This window comes from Aotus nancymaae, unplaced genomic scaffold (assembly GCF_030222135.1).
Source record: "Aotus nancymaae isolate 86718 unplaced genomic scaffold, 86718_ANA_hifiasm-v0.15.2.pri h1tg000021l, whole genome shotgun sequence".
Classification (NCBI taxonomy): domain Eukaryota; kingdom Metazoa; phylum Chordata; class Mammalia; order Primates; family Aotidae; genus Aotus; species Aotus nancymaae.
This window is the reverse complement of record NW_026988433.1, coordinates 2,704,465-2,729,682: the sequence shown is the minus strand read 5'-3', so window position 1 is coordinate 2,729,682 and position 25,218 is coordinate 2,704,465. Positions and strand designations below refer to the sequence as shown.

Sequence of the window (25,218 nt, the reverse complement as noted above, 5' to 3'; positions counted from 1 at the left end):
GGTAGTCCCAGGCATCAGTTCTCTGTGATGAGTGGGGCTGCAGGAAGGGGTGGTGCCAGGCTGGCAGTGCCAGGGCCTGAAGTCAGGCTGCACCCATGAGCTTGCAAGTGGAGGTACACAGAACTGGCCAGGGGCTAGCTGTGTCTTTTTCTTTTACCCATATGAAAGAGCACTTCATATATAATGCTTTTCTTTTCAAAATTAAAAATTTTTAGAGGTATATCTTTTTTCTTTTAAATGAATGAGGCTTTAAATGTAGTTTTCTTTCTTTTCCCAAAAGCTTCCATTGAGTTCTAGTCTTTGCCAATATACCTGCAAACAAGCTTTATTTAGCAGAACTTTTCCCAAGAACCAAGTTCATCGCTGCCGGACCTCCTTTACCTCGGGGCCACAGAAAAAAGTACAATAGAAATTTCTGGAAAGTTGGAGCTTTTTGCATATTTTTTTTTTCAAGTGCAGCTTTAAATAATTTTCAAGAATAATACAGTAAAGCTCACTTGGCAGGAGTTTTGTGTTCTAGTTTAAGCAAATAGTTAAAAGCACTATTTGAAAAGTGTTAGCAAGAGAATAGAAAAATGTTTATGTGAATGAGAAGTAACTGCAAAACAAAATCTGACAGAAGTTTCTCATTTTGAATATACATAGGCAAGTCATAACAGAAAATTAAGAATGTAGGTATAGTTGTGGGTTGTTCAATGAAAATTGTGCCTTTCCAGGTCAGGATGAGAATGGGAAGGTCATTGTGAATGGAGAGAATCACTTGTTTTCTGTGGCGGGGGAGCGGGAGCAGCAGAGGCAAACGGACAGTAACGTGGAGGTCGGGGCAGGCACTCACTTCCTTAGAAGCAAGCGGGAGGAAGGGTTGAAGCCATTTCACTGGAAGAGGAAATAGTTTGTTCTTTGAGGACTTTGTATAATTTGCTCTTCGACTTTTAGACTAACCTGTGAAGACAGAAAGTGTCACTCACACTGCTAATGGAGAACTTCCTAACTTGTTTGGTACAATTTTAGGACATAAAAGGAAAACATAGTTTCTCTCATCACTAGAAAAGAGAAATGACAGAAGTGACTCTCAGCTGAGTTCGTTTGGGAGGGAGCTGGGGCTAGAAGGAGTGATTACATGCGACTTCCTTCAGCACTTTCTTGTCCTGGTGTGGGTGCTTTGGTTTTAGGAAAGTTGTACTTATAAGGGCCGAGGGGAGAGCTAAGACCCGCTCATTATTACTTCAGGTTCGCCTCCATTTTCATACTGTGGGGAATTGGTAAATATTTTCAGAAGATTAAGAGAAACGTTGGTTCTGGATGCTTTTTGTTATCAATTCTTCAACTTTTCCTATAAATACAGGTGAAAACATATTATGGTAGCAATTATGAGATAAATTACAGTTTTGTGAAATTAGGTACTTGAACTGTATTTTCATCTTGCCATAAGTGTGTTGGTTTTACCTCTTTTTGGAAAAAACTTGGTTATTTGGAGAATTCTAAAATAATTAAGGCTTTAGGAAAATTCTTTATAATTGGGAAGTTATATTTGGTATATTATGTTGCAATAGCTGTTCATTAATTTCACTTTTATTCTAAAGCTGCCAGAGGGAATTAATTAACAAACAACTGTTGTTTGAATTCATCACGGAAGTGTTTATACTGACTCATGTTTGTTTGTCACTGAGTGGACTGTTAAAGAGAGTCACAACAACATTTTGTCAATGGCTCCCAAAACATAGACCAAAATTATTTAAAAAATAGTCCCAGAAGCAGTAAAGTTATGGTGCTTTTTGTAAACATAAGAGAAAGGAATTCAGTTATCCTGCTATGAGAAAATGTTTAAAACAAAGAGAATAAACAGTGTTGTATAAAATAACAAATTTTATTTCTAGAAAATATTTTACACTAACTGTACACATGCACACACCCACACAGAGCTTAACCACACATTAATTTCCTTTTAATAAATCTACCACATATTATTATATTACAATTTATAATATAGTTTTTGAAGACACAGTGGGGAAAGCTTTGTCATTCATTTATAAACCGTCCATAAATTACAAAAGAAAGGCAGTCTGGAAAGTATGTATAAAGAGTAAAAACAATTTACAAGTGGACAAAATTACAAAATAGTAACCATCAAATACATCTGCCAGCAACTTTGTAAGTCTTTTGTTCAAATGCCAATGATGAAGATGGGTATGGAATCATTTGGAGATAAATTTAGTATGTTTTTGGTGTGGCTTATGCATTATGTAGATTACTTGTGTGCCAGTCATTGGTGTATATCTGGGTATGGCATTTTGACAAAACAAAAGTAACAGAAAATCATATGCCACAAAATAGAACATTAAAAGCAATGGAGATTATCGGCTTTCTGGAAGGTTGGAGTACTGGTGCTTTACCACAGTTACTTTCTCTCCTTTTCTCTCCTTTGAATGATTGGGTAAACATTTTCTGTGTGTAGCCTGGCTTGCTTTGAAAGACTGAAACTAGTATCTTAAAATGCAGTGCCTGTACAACTTGACTTCGAACCACTGTGTCAGTGAGGATGAAGACCACTGAATGCACGACACATACAAAGTATACACTGTACTTTTATTAGACAGTACAAATCATTGTGCATTTATAAGGCAGAACATCAAGGCGAATTAAACTAGGAATTTCAAGACCAGAGTCAAAGTGAAAGTTATGCATTATGAGGCAAGCATTTTGAGAAGGGAGAAAGGTTGAAAATCATTCCTTTAAGGGCGGATGACAAATGCACAAAGACTGGAATTACAGGTAGAGAGGGAGCTACAGGTGATAGCTATGCGCCCCCCTGTTTGTTAATTAATAAGACATCCCCTCCCACTTCCCAAATCAGAGCTTGGACAATGAGAGCAGGCTGCCAGCGGTGACAGAGGGCAACCGCTCCTCTTTTGTTCTCGCGGTTGGTATAAAGTGGATGGTAGTGCAAAAGTGCATTTCTCTACTGGTGTCAGGGGAGAAGATTGGGTTTTTTTAGGAAGTACTTGAGTCATGAAAGCCCTAGTTTGGAATTAAAGAAAATTACATAGATTTGGAAGTTGTCCGGAAGCACATGAATCATTTCACTGCACCCAGCTTTTTCAGCAGTTTCTTGCCTTTGGAAAGCAGCCCCTTTTTCTTTTTCGAGGACATTTCCCTGCCTCTCCCAGGACTACCAGAACCCATAGATGACGTAGGTGACCCCGAATGGAGATGGACTGTGGGGGATGGAGCTCTCCTTGCTGTACCTGAACCCTCAGGAGGAACCTAGTAGGTACAGTGTTACAGTTTATTGAGTGTGTGAGCGCCAACAACAGAATTCACTTGGTAACATTGCACTGTCCCCGTTTCCCACCAGGAAAGGTCGAGGGGGTTCATTTGTTCTTTTGGTTGTTAAACTGTGCCACGAGAAGCAAAGGTCCTCCCCCACAGCATGCCAGAGAGAGGACCCAGACGTGAAAGCGTGGGGTCCGTGTCTCTGTCTCAAGGGAGTGCGGGGTGGCCGTTACTTTGGCAAAGCTAAGGCAGGTAAGAATTCACTTCATAAATGAAGACTAAGGGCAGGGGAAACATGATTTCAAATTAGGCTGATAGTAAAGTTGGCCGAGTACCCATCAGGAGTCTTAAAAGCAAAAGTTCTTAAGGGCAATTTTGTTGTATCTGAAACTGTTTGGTTATATAAAATCCTGATTTTGTTAAAGTGCATTCCTGGGTTGGTTAGTATACTATAGAAATATTGGAGATGGCACACTGGTTGAAAGAAAAAAAAGAAAAAAACTAAAATGAACCTTAATTATTACAATCAAAGAAAGCTTAAAGGCCCTTAGTGGATGCTTTCATTATTTCCAAATAATTGAACATGAACTAACTTTCCTCAGTAGATAGCATGGTGGTATTTCAGTATACGTTAAGTGCTTAATAGTGCTTCAGAGGGGTGGACACTGCAGGACGACTTTGCCTCACTTCCTTTCACAGCTAAGTATGTGCCTGAGTTGACAGAGCACCGTCATTCCTCTGGCCCCCACCTCTCCAGAGCAGCTCTTGCCATGTGAGTGTTCAGTATTCGGCAGGCAAATGCTATAAGCCAAGGGCTTCAAGCTTGCTTGGATTTAAAATCAAGGTCGAATTCTAATGGAAAACACCTAGTAAAGCATCCCAAAGTACACCTGAAGATACCATCTATTCCGTCTAATGCATCATGTGAGCTGCATGTTTCATTAACTTAGTATTGCATTGGTATACCAACAGCAAATCCGTCCTTCACCAACGTGTCTCTCAGAATGGTTGTGCTTTGAGGAAGAGCATAGCTCTCTTGTAAGGTAGAGGCATTGTTACTTAAGGAAAACACGCTCTGGCAGTTTGAGCCAGCATTTGGAGGTTCAGAGCCAACACTCGGTCACCCGGGCTCGCTACTTATCTGCTTGACCTTGGGTTAAGTTTTTAAAGGAGAACTTCCTGTAGTAAACATGTTTGTTAGGTTGTGCTTTTTCCAACAGTGGCTAACAATGCAATATGCAGCTCTCTATGTAAACACACAGTTAGCTGGTTAAGAAATATGTTCCCAATGTTGGCCTTTCAAATATTCTTAATGCAAATAGTAGGAAATGCTTATTAAAGATGTTTTGCTTCACTATAAATTCAGTTGCTTTACAACTGAGACCAAGTAATATTCTAATTATTTAGGTCCAATAAGTTTTTGAGACATATTTCTTTTTATCTTATTTTTTTAACCCCACAAGGAAGACTTAAGTCTACCACATTGGCCCGTTTAAGGTAGCTTAAGTTGGTATCTTTATCGGTATCTTCAGTTGCTCACTTACGTGAAGGCTACATTGCCTGATTAAGGTGTGAAATGAACACTCTTCTTCTGTTTCCAAGCAGATGAGCAAAGAAATAAAAATATATATATATAAAAATATAATATATAAAAACTTGCAGTGATGAAATAAAATAAAAATGAGATACTAAACATGAATGTAATTTAATAGTTAAATATGCTTGAGAAGCCCTTGGATCCTGTGAAGAGGACTGAAATCCTAACGGAGGGCAGATGACCTTCAATGCCCACCAAATCTGAAGAGGAGCCATCCCCTTTTCACTCTTGATCAAACTGAAATGTGTTTCTATAATGTAGGATGGGACATTTCTTTGTGAGCAAAGGCAGATTGATTAGAATTGAAAGGGTCATTTTTTTGGTAAAATGAGTAAGATTTAGACTTAAGTATTTTTAGGCACAACCCCCATGGAAGGGCAGAGAGAAAAAAAATCAGGGTATATGCTTTTCGGCCCAACATATAAAATATCAGTGCAAAGACTGTATTAAGACCACGTATGGCAGAGCGGGACAGAGATTAAGAAGGCTGAGTAGGTTTGCTTACCCTTTTTGCCTTTGAGCGTATTGGTGTGTCTTGAGAGTAGTGGGATGGAGCATCAGAAAGATAGACTTCCACATCGTCAGGCACTTCTTCCAAGAAGTTTGAGGGCACAAGGCCTTTCTGCCCATTCAGCTCCCCCTAAAACACAGAGGTGGGGCAGAAGAAGTATTTGTTTTTCTAGAAAACCACATCTTGCTTTAGCTAAAGGAATACAGCTCAGAGTACAGGTACACGTTGAGTTTGTTCTGGTTCAAGAGTCGAAAGGACTCTAAATGGCGGTTTCCAGATTTTCCTCAGCAACATGCAGAGCGTTGGGCCCCTTCCCTGGGGTCTTGATTTTGCCTGTCCGGGGGGAGGTGAGGAATCTGCCTTTTGGACAAGGAGCCCCTGTGATTCTTCTTAGGATCAGGCTATGGAAGGAAACACGTTCTTGGTAGACCTTATTTAGTGGTTCTCGGGCTTGGCTGATTTGAGGCACTAAGGAGCTGCTAAGAACACCGTTGCTTAGCACCCCAGCCCAGACCAGTGACCATCGCCCAGCACCCCAGCCCAGACCAGCGACCACCACCCAGACCAGTGACCACCGCCCAGCGTGCCAGCCCAGACCAGTGACCACCACCCAGCACCCCAGCCCAGACCAATGACCACCGGCCAGCACCCCAGCCCAGACCAATGACCACCGCCCAGCGCCCCAGCCCAGACCAGTGACCACCGCCCAGCGCCCCAGCCCAGACCAGTGACCACCGCCCAGCGCCCCAGCCCAGGCCAGTGACCACCGCCCAGCGCCCCAGCCCAGGCCAGTGACCACCGCCCAGCACCCCAGCCCAGACCAGTGACCACCGCCCAGCACCCCAGCCCAGGCCAGTGACCACCGCCCAGCACCCCAGCCCAGGCCAGTGACCACCACCCAGCACCCCATCCCAGGCCAGTGACCACCGCCCAGCGCGCCAGCCCAGACCAGTGACCACCGCCCAGCACCCCAGCCCAGACCAGTGACCACCGCCCAGCGCCCCAGCCCAGACCAGTGACCACCGCCCAGCGCCCCAGCCCAGGCCAGTGACCACCGCCCAGCACCCCAGCCCAGACCAGTGACCACCGCCCAGCAACCCAGCCCAGACCAGTGACCACTGCCCATGCCAGTGACCACCGCCCAGCACCCCAGCCCAGGCCAATGACCACCGCCCAGCACCCCAGCCCCAGCCCAGACCAGTGACCACCGCCCAGCAACCCAGCCCAGACCAGTGACCACCGCCCAGCACCCCAGCCCAGACCAATGACCACCGCCCAGGCCAGTGACCACCGCCCAGCACCCCAGCCCAGGCCAATGACCACTGCCCTGTCTGTTGATACCTCCTCAGACATTACTGCTTCGGCTTGGTATGTATCCTTCCAGATCTCTCTGCTCATTTACATATCTATGCCTTGTCTAAAGTTGAGATCCGTAAGTCCAACTCCCTGCTGGTCGTCTGCACCGAGTGGCTCACAAGTCCACCACATCACTTCCCCAGACTCTCTTCTGCCTCTCAAGTGCCTAAACCAAGTTCAAAATTGGCTGGCTCTGTGCAACATGGGGTCCTGTTTCTCCGTTTATAAGGTCTAGGAAATGACAAAAGGAGTCTACTACATCAAAACACCTGTGCAGCAAAGGACACAGCAGAGTGATCAGCACCTACGGACTGGGAGAAAACTGCAAATCATATATCTGCTAAAGGGTTAATATCCAGAATATATAAAGAACTTCAAAAAACCCAAGTAAAGACATTTCTCCAAAAATGAGATTCAGATGGCCAGTGCCCAGAAATCACTAGGGAAACGCAATTGAAAACCATGTTGTACCACCTCACACCATTAAGATAGCTACTGTCAAAAAAAAATGGAATAAAAATGGTGAAGCTATGAAGAAACTGGGATACGTGTACTGCTGGTGGGAATGTAAGATGGCGCCACTGCTATTGAAATCAGTATGACAGTTTTGCCAGATGGAAACAGTTCTGGAGATGGATGGTGGCGACTGGTTGCACAACAATGTAAATGTGCTTAACACTACTGAAGTATACACTTAAAAATGATTTTAGATCTTTTTTAAAAAAATTGAGACAGAGTATCGCTCTGTCACCCAGGCTGCAGTGCAGTGGCATGATCTCTGCTCAGAGCAACCTCCACCTCCCAGGTTCAAGCAATTCTCCCACCTCAGCCTCTCAAGTAGCTGGGATTACAGGCATGCACCACCATGCCTGGCTAATTTTTGTTTTTTTAATAGAGACGGGGTTTCACCGTGTTGGCCAAGCTGGTCTCAAACTCTTGACCTCGGGTGATCTGCCCGCCTCGGCCGTCCAAAGTGCTGGGATTACAAGCTGAGCCACTGCACCTGGCCAATTTTAGGTAAATTTTATGATTTTATCACAAACAAAAATTGAAAGAGGCTACCCCACATACTTCCTGCATCCTACTGTCCAGCAGCCCTGCCAGGCAGACACTCACTCCCCTGCCCCGCCCCACTCTTCTGCTTGCACCTTGAAGATCCAAGCTCTTCTCTTACTTACCTGCAACTGCCCTGGGCCTTCCCACTCCAGCTCCATCATGAGCTTATGTTTCTCTGTTGATGTTAGAGCCTGTTTCTAGGCTACCTATCCTTTTACTGTGCGGGTGCCCCCGGCGATTTCTTCCTAACAAGCATTTTAAACAACATCTAAACACAAAGACACTCAGAAGTTATAACCAGTCAAGTCCCCTCGTTAGGTCCAACAGCCAGATCTCTCCTCCAGCCTTCGAAAAGATTCCTCCTTTGGTTGAGCAGCAGATGGAGTAGTTGGCTTATATTTGGGGACTGTGTTGTGTGAACACATGCAAGTTTATGCACAAATCTCCACTGGTGTCATGCTCACACCACAAGAGGCATGTGTACACAGACCTGCAGAGGTCCTGCAAAGCCAGGCCTCCAGGCCAGCCCTGCTCTGGCTGGGTAGAAGTGGGTGGCACGGCCTGCACTGGGTATTGCTCCTGTTCTGTTGGGCTGAACACACGTAGTCCTAGTACAATCCACGTCAGAGTGCACATGATGCCACATCACTCCCTTCCCCACATCGATGCCTCTGCCACCACGTGCTGCTGCGTCACAAGTGCTGACTGGAGCCACTCGGCATGAATACTGCTTTGGTCTGTTTCATTCCATTTGGAGTGGCTCAGATGTCCTGTTCATACCCCTCAAGCTTAAGAGTTTCTAAACCAGGTTTTCCATTCAACAATGCTCTTATTCTTGTGTTCTCAAAGCAACCCATCACCTAGGTCAGAATCTGAGGCTCCGCCTGGACGACATTCTCTGTTCCTCTGACTGACAGTCTGAGCCCTGGATCACATCATCTTGAGTCTGCCTCTGTCTGCCCTCCCCTGGTACCGATGTAGTTCCGGCCATGTTCCCTGCCTGGATGGTTCCATACAGCATGTTAGCCAGCCTCCTGGACCCACTCCCACCCAGCTTCAAAAGTGTACCATCAAAACCCTTTACAGAATAACTTTCTCTAAAAAAAATTTCATCTCAACATTTCCGTCCTTAGAGTCCCTCCATAATCTGATCTCTGCTTCTCTCCTAAGCCTCATTTCCCACCAGTTCTCTGTTTGAGGCCACACAGTAACTACCTGGAGACCTAACGTCCAGACAGAGCTGGAATAGGCTGAAAGGCAGAAAGCACCAAAATCAGTGCCTTCCCGGTGTTCTCTGTGCCACAGTCAGTGAGAGGCCCACTCGTGTTGGCATACTTCTGAGATAACCTTAGTACGCCACGTGATGCCTTGCTTCCGACATAGGAAGGCACATGATTTGCGGTTTCAGATATCGAGATGCTGGGCTATGCAAGAACAGCATGAGTTTTAAAATATGATGGGGCATTGGAAGTCTTCAGTGACTTAATGGGGGCCAATGTAAGTTATGAAATAAGAGGAGGAAAGGGCCAGGTGGAACAGCAGGCGTCCCTCAGGGTCCCTGCTTATGCTTGTCCTACTGATAGGGGATATGGCAGAACAGAGAAAGGAGGGTGACATTACAGCATCAGGAGCCATGGAGTATTTGAGTTTGCGCTCTTGAGATATTTAAGGTTATACATGTCAGAAAACAAAGAAATTTAAGATTTTTGGTACCAAATTAGGTGTCCCCTGTTGTTTATCAAATAAGAAATAAGGAAATGGACTGGGCAGTGCACTCTGAACATGACCATCAGAATAATTTCACTAAAACTATTTGGAGGAAAGGTAAATAAAAGCATACGTTTCATATTAATTTAGATCTGATTCCTACTATAATATAAAAATTTAGGCAAGACTATTCAAGAAACGAAGATAAAGCGTAACTCAGGAATAGAAACATCCAGGTAAGTTAGAAAAATCTTTTTAAATTCCGGGAAAGCACTATGCTAATTGTTTCTACATGTGCATGTTCCTCTAAAGATACATATTGTTAAAAACTGACTTAATAAAAAGTTAGCCATTTAAGCAAATGAAAACTTTTGTGCAACTGCAGTCCAAAACGATACTGAACCTAAAAGATCTTCGGGCAGATTCTAACTTTCAAATAATAGTTATTCGTATGTCATTTAATCTGCTCCAGAGCATAGAAAAAGATTGAAATCTTCTTAGTTTATTTGGTAATTCTAGTATAATCCTGATACCAAAATCCACAAACCAAAGGTGTCCCAAAGAATACAGATCATTATTATTTCTGGAATATAAGTATAACTTCTGAATAAAATATTAGCAAATCAAATCCAGTGCCTTAAAAATAATATCTGATGGCCAGTAATTTACCAATGAAAAATACCATCTATCTTTATTGGTAGTCTAACCTACATATAATAGTGTAAAATATTAGTGGTATTCCTACTGAAATACGTAACAAGTCATAGATTTCTTCATCTCTGTTACTCAGAATTATTCTAAGTGATGCAGCAAGACAAAAACGATGACAATTATAAATACTGGTGAAGAGGAGGCAAAATAATCACAATTTGGGGGAACCCAAGAGAATCGAGTGATAACAGAAATAAATGCATTCTGAAAACTGATTTGTGGGGGACACACACACACACACACATATGCTTTCCAACATGTTTTCTAAATAACCAGTAGAATATATAGTACAGGGAAAAAATTCACAATCACAGTAAGATCTACATAATTCCTTTTTTTTTTTTTTTCTTGAGTTGGAGTTTCAGTCTGTCTGTCTCCCAGGCTGGAGTGCAATGGCATGACCTCGGCTCACTGCAACCTCCACCTCCCAGGTTCAAATGATTCTCCTGCCTCAGCCTTCCAAGTAGCTGGGATTACAGGCACCTGCCACCATGCATGGCTCGTTTTGTATTTTTAGTGGAGACGGGGGTTTCACCATGTTGGCCAGGCTGGTCTCAAACTCCTGACCTCAGGTGATCAGCTGGCATTGGCCCCTCTGTGTGAGCCACCACGCACCTATATAATTCCTAAGAATAGACTTAAGATATATAAAGGATGTGTAAAAATAAATCTATGAATCTTTTCTGACAGATGAAAGGAAAAACTTTTTAAAGGAGGCACATGCTATGTCAGAATTGAAAGACAATTATTGTGTCCATTTCTTCCAAAAGCTAAATGTACCTCTGAACAAAGCATTATAGGTTTGCTATAGGAGTGGGACGCTGTAAAATGACCCCTCCCAAATACCAAAATGCATTACAAAACTACGATAATTAAGATGGCATGGAGTAGTGTTGAAATCCATAAATACACTAAGTATAAATAGGAATTTAATACTTAGAATATTTATGGACTTTAATTTTAAAACATTTTTTATTTAAAGAATTTTCTACGTAGGTAAAGTGCAGATTATTTAATAAATGTGTTGAGACATTAGTTCTCACAGGAAAAAAACGGTAAATACTCGAGATTTACATGTGGAAAATGAAACGATAAAAAACAAAATGCGGTGATTATTTCTGTTGCATTTGACCACATAAAAATTCAAAATTCTTCCTTAATAAAACAAAAATTAAGAACCAAACACACACACACAAAGTTAAAAAGCAGAGGTTGAGCTGGAAAGAACTATTTGAAACATGTGACAAAGTATGACTGTCCTCACCAAGGACTGAACGCCTAAAAATCAGAAACCAGGCAGAGGAGAGAGCCTGGGAATTCCACATGTGCCTGGAGCACCTGTTTGACTCAGAGAGAAACCTACTGTCCAGGACGCCATCATTTCTCGCCGATGGGGGAGCAGGTGGAAACACGGTTCCAAGAGGGGGAACCTCCCCCACCGGGCTCTGTACTGGGTCCTAAGTGGCCCCAAGAACTTCCAGTTGGGGAGAGGCAGCTACTTGCAAAGATGCCCCAGCCGCAGAAACACTGGGATCACCCCGCCCCGCTCCCTCCCTTCTCTGCCCCAGGGAGTGTTGGAGACAAGCTCTAGGGGAATGGAAAAGGAAGGGGTGGTTCTGAGGTCCGTGCCTGAATCAGGCTGCAAGGGGAGGCCCGTGCTGCTGACAGCAGTTGGCTCTAGATAAAAGCGAAGGGAGAAGTCCTAAAATCTGTGGGGTTTTATGGATTTTTTTTTTTTTTTTTTTTTTGCTTATTTGTATTTCTTCCTTTTCCCAAAATTTATTTCTGACCTGTGCAATAAATAATCTCGAAAATTAAATTGTTTTGTAAATGTTTGAGTGGCAGCAATTTAGAAAATAAGAATGTGAATGTATTTGTTTTGTTTACAATTTATATCCATTGAAAATACTAGTATTAGCAAGGAAGAAACAGTGAAGCTCACAGGACCGACTTTCTAGATTGTCCGTAACTCGGCAGAGAGACAAGTCAATTCCACAAATCTGTCAGCAGCCATGTGACCTTCATGCCCAATTTTCAGAGAAGGAACAGATAAGCAAAACAAAACGCACAAGATGGACGAAAAAGAATACAAAAATCAAATGGCACTTCTTGATATTTCAAAAACTTACATAATAAAATCCATCTTCATCAATTTCGCCGAAAACTGTAATAATATCTCCTGTGCAAAATGTAAGTTCAGCCTGTGAAAATGAAACATAAAATTACATTTTCCTATACAAAAGTAGTTGTTTTTTAAAAAGAAGTTCTCCATGCTTTTCCTCCCTATTTGAGAATTTCTGGTATTAATCTACGCTGTCAGTCAAAGGAAGGTATGAGCTAATGAATAGCTCTGTTCACAGTCTTCTAGAAAGTGAGTACAAACCCAGATAATGTCCCCCGAAACGGCAAACACTGCAGCACTTCGATTTTGGCTGAAATTCAAGATCATTACCATGTTCTACTGATAATACATTTTTAAAGCTAGTCAAATAGTTAATGGTAAAAACCTGGAATATTATGGAAATATTCTCTGGAGTGTAAGGACCATTACATAAATATCCTTTCACTGAGTATTTTAAAACCTACTCGATTATTCATTAAGCATCTATTTACTGAGATGGAATCTCACTGTGTGACCCTGGCTGGAGTGCTATGGTGCAATCTCAACTCTGCAACCTCCGCCTCTCCAGTTCAAGCAATTCTGCCTCAGTCTCCCGAGCAGCTGGGACTACAGGTGTGTGCCACCAAGCCTGGTTAACTTTTACATTTTTTTTTAATAGAGATGGGGTTTTGCCATGTTGCCCAGGCTGGTCTTCAACTCTTGAGCTCAAGCAATCTGCCCGCCTCCCAGAGTGCTGGGATTACAGGTGTGAGCCACCGCACCCAGCCTAAACATCTCTTTATGCAGTGTCTACTCTGGGCCGGGCTGCAGCCCCAAGGCAGGCAGTTCAAACACCACTCAATGCCCTCAGGAGTCCAACTGTCCCAGCACATTTTAGTTCACAGTCACCCAGCAGAACATGAAAACATAAACCTGGACAATAGAAATCACCAAAAATGTTTTCTCTCTAAATGTAAAAATGAGGGAATACAGTTGGAGAGCCAGGGCTGGCTCACATACCTCTTGTCCTCTCCGCTGGTGCCTCCAGGGAGTGGAGACCCCATCTCTCACTGTGAAGGCAGTGGTCTCAGCCTTCCTGCGGCCAGGCACCCCAGGCTGTGCTGGGCGATGCGACCTCACACATCACTGCTCTCCGCCTACTTTTCTCTGTGTGGGGCCTTAGTGCTTCGCTTTCATTTGCTGACCACGTGTGATGGGCTTTTCTAGCTCTCCTAAACATGACCCTCACGTGGCATCACCATGACATGTGGATGACAGATTGCTCTGTCATGGCACGGGAAAATCTGGGCCACAGGGACAGGGCTTGTCAGGGGCTGGCTGTGTCCCTGGGAACCCCATGACCTCTCTCCTGCGTGGCCATCTCTGTATCAGCCATCACCTCCGGTTGGCAGCCCTTCCCTCAGACGGTTCGAGGGAAGGAAGGGGAAGGTGAGCACACGGGGCCCCAGTGTGGCGTGCCACCAGGGAAGGGGTGGGTATGGCTTCGTGTCCTTAGCGAAGCAGTGTTTGGCTGGTACCTCAACATCCACGTTGGGCGAGCTTTCTCTGGGGTCATAGTCATACAGGGCCACCGTTCTCCGAGTCGATACTGAATGATGCCTGCCACTTCTTCTGCTTCTCTCTGTTGAGATCACAGGGGGAGGGGAAAGCCATCATGAGGTTATTTCAAAATCAGTGTTGTTCCCCCTCCTTCCATGGCACACATGGCCAGTGTGGCCAAGACCAGGCACCGCTGACAGGCCGCATGCTCCTGGGCACTCACATCTCACATCAGCAGACGCCTCTACTCTGGGTCAGCTGTCTTGGACTCCACATTCTTGTATTTTTGCTGTGGTGGGTTTCTCCCCCTTAGAGCAACATGAATGCTTTCCTTTCCCCAGTCTGTCCATTAAGCCAGTGAGACTCACATGAAGCACGGGGCTCCCCTACAGCGAATCTACACGGCTTTGGCCAGCACGGGGTGCCCGCTGCTCTGGGAAAGCCCCCCCACACACAGTTTTAAAAGTGCCTGTCTGTGTAACTGGGGGTGCCACACAGTCACATCATGCTCCTCAAGAGAGGCAAGAATACCAACAGGGATGCCCGCTCCGCCCGGCCCGGCGGCTCCCTCTGGCTGCTCCCACCCCTCACGCTGCTTCCCCGGCATCCTTCCAGTGTGGGTTAGCAGCTGCCGTGGAGAGAGGCCACCTCTGCACAGACCACTTAGAGGTGCATTCCCACAGCCTGGCTCTGTCTCTGCCACGGATAGGGGCATGGGTGTCACCCCGGCACGCTCAGAAGCATAAGAAGGGGCTGCAGAGGAATTGCCCTAGGCTCCATGCAGATAACAGGTGAAAACTCTCAGGACGTGTTAAGGAGGCCACAGTGGAGAGCCGCGGGATCTGGCCCAATCATGAAGCACCCGTCAGACTGAAGGTGCGGGGCTGTGGAGGACGTTCCTCCTGGCGAAAGTTGGCATTTATGTGTTTCCTCTAAAACACACCCATGTTTTGCTTACATTTGATTTTGGGAATTCCAAACATACAGATAAAAACTATCAAAGGCAAATATCAACGGCAACTAAAGTCAGCAATGTGGCTTTTCAGTGGTTTTCAGCAGGTATGGGGGCAGCCGTGTAGACCTGCAATGTTCCAGAGGTTACCCTCCCCCTGGGTTCTGGTTAGGAGCACACACGCCTCTGTGCACCTGTGTCCTCTGTAGGACCCGCACATGTGTCTCCTTGCATTATAACCTTATTCCGAGGTTAAATAAAGTCCCTCTAAGCACTGCTCAGGTTACAGGGAATGTCACAAGTATGAGTTTTGAAAGGTGGCATAACAACATACATGCGCTTCTCACTGAGGTGGAACTTACATGCACTAAGGCCCTCTCTCTCTGACCTGCAGTGCTTTTATGTTGCGATAAGCACTGACGGTCCAGAAACCCCACGACAATCAAGATAGAGGCTGGTCACGGTGTCTGTGGTCACTCCAGCCCAGGTAACCGCCGATCTGTTTCCTGTCCCAGACTTTGGCCCTTTCCAGAATGCCACTGAAAGCGACTCATACAGAATGTAGCTTCTGAGACAGGTTTCTTTCATTTGGATGACGCCTCTGAGATTCGCCCATGTCACTGGCTGTATCAGCAGTGGTTCTGTTCCATTGCTGAGCAGGCCCCATTGTGCGGGCACCTTCGTTCTATCACTCAGCCACCAGCTGAAAGCACCTGCCTTGTTTCCAGTTTTTGATGACTGTTCATCAAAACACCATTCACAAACATTCACGCAGAGGGTTTTTTTTGGCCTGAACATAAGTTTCCATTTCTTTTGGGTAAGTGCATAGGAATGAAGTTGTTGGACTGTATTGCAGGTGCATATATAACTTTATAAGAAACCAGCAAACTGTTCGCAGAGCGGCGATGCCACGGTCCACTCCCACCAGCAGTGCAGAGGCCCGCCTGGCACACTTGTGCCAATGCCTGCGGGGGCCAGTCGTGTTAGTCTTAGCCCTTCCCAGGGGGTGTGCCTGGGTGTCTCAGGGTGGTTTTAATTGCGTTTCGCTGATGATGATGTTAAGCCTCTTTTCACGTGCTTATTTGCCAACCACGTATCGTCTCTGGTGAAAGGTCACTTTAAATATCTTATACATATTTTTATTGGCTTGTTTTCTTATTGATGAGTTTTGAAAGGTCTTTGTGTATTCTGAATGCAAGTCCTTTTTCCAGTGGGTTACTTGCAAGTATTTTCTGCCAGCCTGTGGCTGTCTTTTTATTCCATTAATGGTGTATTTTTAAGTGCAGAAGTATTTAATTTTGGTGAAGCCTAACACTGACTTTTTCCTTTTATGTATCATGTGTTAATGTCCTGTCAAAGAAATCTTTGCCTGATTATTATAAGGTTTTCTCCTGTGTTTTCTTCTGGAAGTACTATAGTCTTAATTTTTATACTTAAAAGTATGTTCTATTTTATTTAAATTTTGAATATGGTGAGAGTGTGGGTTAGGGGTCGTTTTTGGCCTGTGGATATGCAGTAATTCCAGCAGCAATTATTGAAAAGACTGTCCTTTCTCCATTGAATTGCCTTTTAACCTTTGTCCAAAATCAGTGACTCCGTCTGCGCTGGTCTGTCTCTGTACCTCATTCTGTCCCGTTGATCTGTGTTTCTGTCCTTTCTCCAATACCACGCTGTCTTGATTAGCATACCTCTACAGTAAGCTTGCAATTAGGTGATGTGAATCTTCCAACTTTGTTCTTCTCAAAAACTGTTTCGGCTCTTCTAGTCCCTTCGCCTCTGCACACAAGTTTAGAATTAGCTTACTGATTCACACAAGCCCCGGCACGGATTCTGAATGGTCTTGCCCTGCGTCTGTAGGCTAACTGGGCGATATCCGACATAACAGTAGGAAGTCCATCAACCGACATTTCTGTCCATTTATTTAGGTATCCTTTGATCTCTTTCATGTTTTCTAATTTTCAGCATACAAATACTGCACATATTTTGTTAGATTTCATCCTAAGCTTTTATGTTTTGTTGTGTTATTGTAAATGGCACTATTAAAAATTTTAATTTCCAAATTTTCATTGCTCACACATGGAAATACAACTGATTTTTGTATATCGACCTCACATCCACTGATGTTGCTACACCATAGTTCTGGGAGCTTTTTCATTATTTGAGATTCCTGGAGCGTTTCTTAGTAGATTTCCATGTCATCTGTGAATAGAAAAAGTTGTATTCCTTCCTTTCCACTCTGTACACCATGTGTGCCTTTCCCTCAGCACGTCTCCCTGGCTGTGACCTCCAGGATGCTGTTGAAAAGCCGTGGTGAGGGCCGGCATCCTTTTCTGTGCCCAGTCTTAGGGGGACCACACTCAGCCTTTCACCACTAAGGACGATCATTTCCGGTGATGAATGGGCAAGCAGACATGTCAGGCGGGGTTCCCTTGGCCATCCACATTTAGAAAAATAGAATAAAAAACACTTAATCTAATTGATAACATAAATCAAGTTACTGTTCCTTCATATAAATTCTTGCATAGTTTCCGGGTCTGTGATACAGCGCCTGTATTCTCTCTGAAAGAGCCTTAGTCAGCTTCAGGAAAGGAGAGCGTAACACAAGCGGGTAGGGGCATACGGGGCTCAGTGACCTTCAGTCTCGCAGCTAGTGTGGGGGGATGCACACTGAACGTCGACTACTAGACGTGGATTCTATCTTGACACGATGCGTTTACTGATCCCAGAAAAGGCTCATGTGTTATTGGAGCCTGTTGTCTTTGAAGTCTGATTTAGAACTGATCTAAAGTTCTGAAGTATTAAACTTTAAATATGAATGACATAAGACTGATGTCTCTCCGCAGCTTTTCAGAAGAAAACAGAGGCTTTTTTAATGAGCACATGGTCGTTGCACATGGAAAAAAGTTTTAACTCATAATATTGCTTAAAAATCACTGAAAATAGTTTTGCTGCATTCTCACTGGTGCCTGCAGTTTAAGATAAATGAAGGAGTTTCATGCCTACCCAAACTAAAGAGAAAGAGCTTTTGTGCCTTTTGGATAAGCAAAGGTCACCTACATAGCACTGCCCCACCCACCCACTGAAATGTACCATAGACAGGCTGACGTTCAGAGCATATTACCAGGAAACAGTTCATCGTGTGTTTTCTAGTTGTGATGAGTTTTTCGCAGGCCAGACTGTCCCTCATCACCCGTTAGATGTCTGTGTCTTCTCACCTAGGTGTACATATATCCCTAAAGCACGCAGGAGACTACTGGCAGCCCTGGTCTGTAGAGTGGGTTTTGCCCAAGGAAAATCACTGGTCAACATTTCCATGACTTTGCATGTTTAAATGGTGCCCCCTGGGGTCTCTTCATCACTGCCTGCCTCTCTGAGCGGCAGGTGTTTGGTGCGATAAAACTCACAGGCCAAGGTCGAAGAGAAGTTTGCACTTACCTATCTTCTCCACAGGTGTGTTCAGAGGGAGGAAACCCTGTCTGAAAAGCTGATCCATCATCTCCTCATCATCTGCTTGTATTTCAGAGACCATGTTACAAGGAATAAGGCCAAGCCGGGCACAGGTTTCCCCACGGTAGAATCCATCGGCATCTTTATCGCCATAAACCTAGAACCACGGGAGAAAATCAGTCCAGCATTGTCCTTGATTGGTTCAGAAATACACTAGTCCCACTCACGGTGAGTAGAGTAACATATTTTAAGCATACTTTTAAGATACCATAAATCACCTGCATAGGTGACCCACATGCATGCTGTAGATGTATACATGTAACCCTCGCTCTGTGACTCAAGAGCCAGGTTTTCCATCTAGCGTTTGGACAACCTGCCATGCTTCTCATCAGGCAGGGTGTTTGCATGGATGAATGTGTGTAATTAAGGCCACGCACATTAAAGGGGTGCGTCATGAGACCCCACTCTCCCGAGAAGGACCACGTGGGCTCCACGAAGCGGGTTTCTGTCTGTCTGAAATGGGTTTCTACATAACAAGATAGTGCCACACAGCAGGCATTCCAACCATTCTCAGATGCCACCTGTCAGGACCCTTGCTGAAACTGCAAACTCAGGGTTCAAGGCCCTCTTTCCCCTCTCCTACTGAACAGCACACTTTCTTCATATTCCCTACTTGAAACTCACAAGGCTCCCCTCCTCTCAGAAGGCTGTATCTCACCGCTTGTAATCCCAGAGGCCAAGGTGGGTAGATCACTTGAGGTCAGGAGTTTGGGACCAGCCTGGCCGTCATGGTGAATCCCCGTCTCCACTAAAAATACAAAAAAATTAGCCAGGTGTGATGGCACACGTCTGTGGTCCCAGCTACTCGGGAGGCTGAGGTAGAAGAATCACTTGAACTCGGGAAGCAGAGGTTGCAGTGAGCCAAGATGGCACCACTGTACTCCAGCCTGGGCGACAGAGACTCTGTCTCAACAACAACAAAAAGATGCTGGATATCGAAGGGACAGGGAGCAGCCTCCATCAGGCATGTTACGGAGCTGAGGCTGGATGTCACAGGGACGGGGAGCAGCCTCCATCAGGCATGTTACGGAGCTAAGGCTGGATATCACAGGGACGGGGAGCAGCCTCCGTCAGGCATGTTACGGAGCTGAGGCTGGATGTCACAGGGACGGGGAGCAGCCTCCGTCAGGCATGTTACGGAGCTGAGGCTGGATATCACAGGGACGGGGAGCAGCCTCCATCAGGCGTGTTACGGAGCTGAGGCTGGATATCACAGGGACGGGGAGCAGCCTCCGTCAGGCATGTTACGGAGCTGAGGCTGGATGTCACAGGGACGGGGAGCAGCCTCCGTCAGGCATGTTACGGAGCTGAGGCTGGATATCACAGGGACGGGGAGCAGCCTCCGTCAGGCATGTTACGGAGCTGAGGCTGGATGTCACAGGGACGGGGAGCAGCCTCCGTCAGGCATGTTACGGAGCTGAGGCTGGATATCACAGGGACGGGGAGCAGCCTCCGTCAGGCGTGTTACGGAGCTGAGGCTGGATATCACAGGGACGGGGAGCAGCCTCCATCAGGCATGTTACGGAGCTGAGGCTGGATATCACAGGGATGGGGAGCAGCCTCCATCAGGCGTGTTACGGAGCTGAGGCTGGATATCACAGGGACGGGGAGCAGCCTCCATCAGGCATGTTACGGAGCTGAGGCTGGATGTCACAGGGACGGGGAGCAGCCTCCATCAGGCATGTTACGGAGCTGAGGCTGGATGTCACAGGGACGGGGAGCAGCCTCCGTCAGGCATGTTACGGAGCTAAGGCTGGATGTCACAGGGATGGGGAGCAGCCTCCATCAGGCGTGTTACGGAGCTGAGGCTGGATGTCACAGGGACGGGGAGCAGCCTCCATCAGGCATGTTACGGAGCTGAGGCTGGATATCACAGGGACGGGGAGCAGCCTCCGTCAGGCATGTTACGGAGCTAAGGCTGGATGTCACAGGGACGGGGAGCAGCCTCCGTCAGGCGTGTTACGGAGCTGAGGCTGGATGTCACAGGGACGGGGAGCAGCCTCCGTCAGGCATGTTACGGAGCTGAGGCTGGATATCACAGGGACGGGGAGCAGCCTCCATCAGGCATGTTACGGAGCTGAGGCTGGATGTCACAGGGACGGGGAGCAGCCTCCGTCAGGCGTGTTACGGAGCTGAGGCTGGATGTCACAGGGACGGGGAGCAGCCTCCATCAGGCATGTTACGGAGCTGAGGCTGGATATCACAGGGACGGGGAGCAGCCTCCGTCAGGCGTGTTACGGAGCTGAGGCTGGATATCACAGGGATGGGGAGCAGCCTCCATCAGGCGTGTTACGGAGCTGAGGCTGGATATCACAGGGATGGGGAGCAGCCTCCGTCAGGCGTGTTACGGAGCTGAGGCTGGATATCACAGGGATGGGGAGCAGCCTCCATCAGGCGTGTTACGGAGCTGAGGCTGGATATCACAGGGACGGGGAGCAGCCTCCATCAGGCGTGTTACGGAGCTGAGGCTGGATATCACAGGGACGGGGAGCAGCCTCCATCAGGCGTGTTACGGAGCTGAGGCTGGATATCACAGGGACGGGGAGCAGCCTCCATCAGGCATGTTATGGAGCTAAGGCTGGATATCACAGGGACGGGGAGCAGCCTCCGTCAGGCATGTTACGGAGCTGAGGCTGGATATCACAGGGATGGGGAGCAGCCTCCATCAGGCGTGTTACGGAGCTGAGGCTGGATATCACAGGGACGGGGAGCAGCCTCCATCAGGCGTGTTACAGAGCTGAGGCTGGATATCACAGGGACGGGGAGCAGCCTCCGTCAGGCGTGTTACGGAGCTGAGGCTGGATATCACAGGGACGGGGAGCAGCCTCCATCAGGCATGTTACGGAGCTAAGGCTGGATATCACAGGGACGGGGAGCAGCCTCCGTCAGGCATGTTACGGAGCTGAGGCTGGATGTCACAGGGACGGGGAGCAGCCTCCATCAGGCATGTTACGGAGCTGAGGCTGGATATCACAGGGACAGGGAGCAGCCTCCATCAGGCATGTTACGGAGCTAAGGCTGGATATCACAGGGACGGGGAGCAGCCTCCGTCAGGCATGTTACGGAGCTGAGGCTGGATGTCACAGGGACGGGGAGCAGCCTCCATCAGGCATGTTACGGAGCTGAGGCTGGATGTCACAGGGACGGGGAGCAGCCTCCGTCAGGCATGTTACGGAGCTGAGGCATGGAACTCCAGTCTCTAGCTGCTGATGCTGCCTTCCTCCCTCTCTCCCTCCCTTTCTCTCTCCCGCCTTCCTTTCTTCCTTCTCCTGTGCCTGCCTGCTGACTGACAAGTGTTGTTTTAAACTTTGGAGCCTGTAGTGTTTTTCTCAACAGTGTAGGCCCTAATAGAATCGAGAGTTCACAGGACATATTTGAGGGTGTGTGTTTGTGTATGTGTGTGTGTGTGTGTGTCTGTGTGCGCACACAACCCTACAAGGCAAACCAGGTGAAGGTATCACCCCTCCTCACAGATGGGGCAGGCGCTGGAGAAGGGACTCGGCAGAGGGCAGGGCCCTGGCTGTCACAGCACCGTGCCATCTCCTCCTGCGGGTCCTACTGCCTCCAGCACCTGGCCCCGCGTGCCCCGCCCATGGCCTGCTGCAGAAGGTGGCTGGCGCATCTCTAAGTCGATACCCCCTTGCCAGCCTCCGCCCCATTACCCAGACCCCTCAGGCACCAATGCGGCTGCCCCCAGGTGGCCGTCCCACGCGCACCTTGATGATCTGGCCTTCCTTAAAGGGAAGCTCCTCCTCCGCGGCATCGGGGTTTGGGGACATGGTGAGCGGGTCATAGTCAAATAGAGCCACAAAGATCCGGGCTGGGAGCTCCTCCGCACCGGGGTCAGTTTCCGACTCTTCATAGAAGTCTGGAGAAAGGCGGTCTCGCCCGTACTCGTCTGAGAGCAAGTGGGGGTGAAGAACAGAGCAGCAGTGAGCCCTCCCGTCCCGTCCCGTCTAACTGAGGGGCGCACACCGGAGAGGCTGCTTTGGAAAGCAGTGAGCATGGCAGTGGTTCCTTGACTTTTGTCTTTTTTGTGCCTTAACATGTAGGCAGAGATAGATTAGGATGTCGAGGTCAGATGAACTAGAGAAGCACGTGACTGTCATAAAACGCAGCCACACGCTGTACCACACCGCGTGTGAAGGCTCTGAGACAGGGCTGGGCCTCGGGGCCTCCCCAGAGGGCACAGGCTGGGGCGGGAGCTGTGCCGTGCCACGTGCAGGAAGGCCCACGCTGGGAGCCTTCCCAGGACCCACACACTCTGTAAAATGGAAAGCTAAGCACAGCCCACGTGTAAAATATGTTTATGTGTTAGTCAAAGTCCTTAGAGGTGACCAGCTGTTCACTTAGGTAAATATGTAACTTGCAACAATTTCCCTACAGAATGGGAGGAAATATTTGCAAACTGAATTGGGTTTCAACTCCATATACCACCCAGCTTCTAAAAGTGGTTCTTTTGGACTGGAGGAAATGAATACATTTGCAGACACACACAACCTCCCGGATTGAATCAGGAAGAAACTGAAACTCTGAACAGACTGATACTAAATGATTTCACTGCTGAATTCTACCAAACATATAAAGAAGAGTTGGTACCAATTCTACTTCAACTGTCCCAAAAAAACTGAAGAGGAAGGACTCCTCCCTAACTCATTCCATGAAGCCAGCATCACTCTGATACCAAAATCTGGCAGACACAACAAAGAGAGAAAACCACAGGCCCATGTTCCTGAACACAGATGCAAAAGTCCTTAACAAAATACTGGCAAACTGAATTCAGCAGCACATCAAAAAGACAATTCACCATGATCAAGCAGGCTTTATCCCTGAAATGCAAGATGGTTCAACATATGCAAATCAATAAATATGATTCACCACATAAACAGAGCTGAAACAAAAACCATATGATGATCTCAATAGCACAGAAAAAGCTACAATAAAATCCAACATCCCTTCATGATTGAAAAAAATCCCTCAACAATCTAGGCATTGAAGAATGTACCTCAAAATAGTAAGAGGCATCTATGAGACACCCACAGCCAAGATCATATTGAATGGGCAAACGCTGGAAGTGTTCGTCTTAAGAACTGGAGCAAGGCAAGGATGCCCGCTCTCACCACTCCCGTTCAACGTAGGGGCGCCAGCCAGAGCAATCGGGCAAGAGAAACAAATAAAGGCATCCAAATAGGAAAAGAAGAGTCAAATTCTCTCTCTTCACTGATGATATGATTCTAAATATAGAAAACCCTGAAGACTCTGCTAAAAGCCTTTAAACCAATAGACAATTTCAATACAATTTCAGGATACAAAATCAATGTATAAAATCAGTATCATTTCTATACACCAATAAATTGTTCAAGCTCAGAGCCAAATCAAGAATGCAATCCCATTGGCAATAGACACGCACACACACACACTACACAGAATACATCTAACCAAGACACACAGAGTGCATCTAACCAAGGAGGTGAAAGATCTCTACAAGGAGAAATTCAGAACACTGCTGAGAGAAATCACAGGTCACACAAAAGCTGCAATATTACACGCTCATGGGTTAGAAGAATAAGTATCGCTAAAGTGGCCATATCGCCCAATGCAATCTACAGATTCAGTGCTACTTCTAGCAACCTTCCATCGTCATTTTCCGTAGAATTAGGAAAAACTACTCTAAAATTCATATGGAACCAAAAAGCCCAAATAGCCAAAGCAATTTTAAGCAAAAAGAACAAAGCTGGAGGCATCACACTACCTGACTTCAAACTATACTATAAGGCTACAGTCACTATAATAGCATGGTACTGATACAGACACAGACACACAGACACGTGGAACAGAATAGAGCACCCAAGAATAAAACCTCATCCCTGCAACCATCTGATCTTTGACAAAGTTGAGAAAAATGAGCAATGGGGAGAGGACCCCCATTCAGTAAATGCCACGGGATAACTGGCTAGTCACATGCAGAAGATTCAAACTGGACTCCTGCCTTTTACGTATATACCAACATTAACTCGAGATGAATCAAGGATTTGAACTACGACCTCAGACTGTACAAATACTACAAGAAAACGCAGGACATACCATTCTGGATATAGGCCTTGGCAAAGAATTGATGGCTACAACCACAAAACCAGTTGCAACAAACAAAAACTAGCATGCGTTACCTGATTAAAGAACTCCTGCACAGCAACAGAAACCGTCAGCAGAGTAGACGGCACACACAGAATGGGAGGAAATACTTGCAAAGTGTGCATCTGACAAACGCCTAGTGTCCAGAATCTGCAAGGAACTTAAATCAACAAGCAAAAAATGCCTCCATTAAAAAGAGCAAAGGACATGAACAAACGCCTCAAAAGAAGACATACAAGCAGATAATAAACGTATTAAAAAAATGCTCCACATCACTCATCATCACAGAAACATAAAACAAAATCAGGATGAGATGCCACTCACACCAGTCAGAATGGCGATTAAAAATTAGACGCTGGTGAGGCTGCAAAGAAAAGGAACACTTGAAAACTATATACTATTGGCGAGAATGGAAATTAGTTCAACCACTGTGGAAAGCGATTTGGAGATCTCTCAGAGAATTCAAAACAGAACTACCATTTGACCCAGCAGTGCCATTACTGGATGTATACGCAAAGGAAAAGAAGTTGTTTCACCACAAAGACACATGCACTCAATATGGTGATCGCAGCACTGTTCACAACAGCAGAGACACAGAATCAACCTAGATGCCCATCAGCAGTGGACTGAATAAAGGAGATATGGTGCGCATACTCCACGGAACACGACGCAGCCATGGAAGTGAACACGATCACGTCCTTTGCAGCCACTGCAGCCACCATCCAAAGCAAATTAACACAAGAACAGAACACCAG

General features: G+C 46.3%; 1 protein-coding gene across 10 annotated transcripts in view; it reads right to left on the bottom strand.

Annotated features, from left to right (window-relative positions):
- Positions 1 to 1,848: 1,848 nt before the first annotated feature.
- The window catches only part of RIMBP2 (RIMS binding protein 2), a 340,749-nt gene continuing 317,379 nt past the window's right edge, over positions 1,849 to 25,218 (bottom strand). For 7 of the 10 annotated variants that reach the window (XM_064379555.1, XM_064379553.1, XM_064379556.1 and 4 more), the window contains 6 exons: positions 22,048 to 22,229; positions 18,260 to 18,428; positions 13,851 to 13,954; positions 12,341 to 12,412; positions 5,376 to 5,510; positions 1,849 to 3,264 (listed from right to left, as the gene is read on the bottom strand). In XM_064379555.1, the coding sequence (XP_064235625.1) occupies positions 3,076 to 3,264; positions 5,376 to 5,510; positions 12,341 to 12,412; positions 13,851 to 13,954; positions 18,260 to 18,428; positions 22,048 to 22,229 (851 nt within the window). In that variant the 3' untranslated portion in view covers positions 1,849 to 3,075. Of the gene's footprint in view, positions 4,865 to 5,375; positions 5,511 to 12,340; positions 12,413 to 13,850; positions 13,955 to 18,259; positions 18,429 to 22,047; positions 22,230 to 25,218 lie in introns of all 10 variants that reach the window. The other 3 variants (XM_064379560.1, XM_064379561.1, XM_064379558.1) reach the window with 3 other exon arrangements.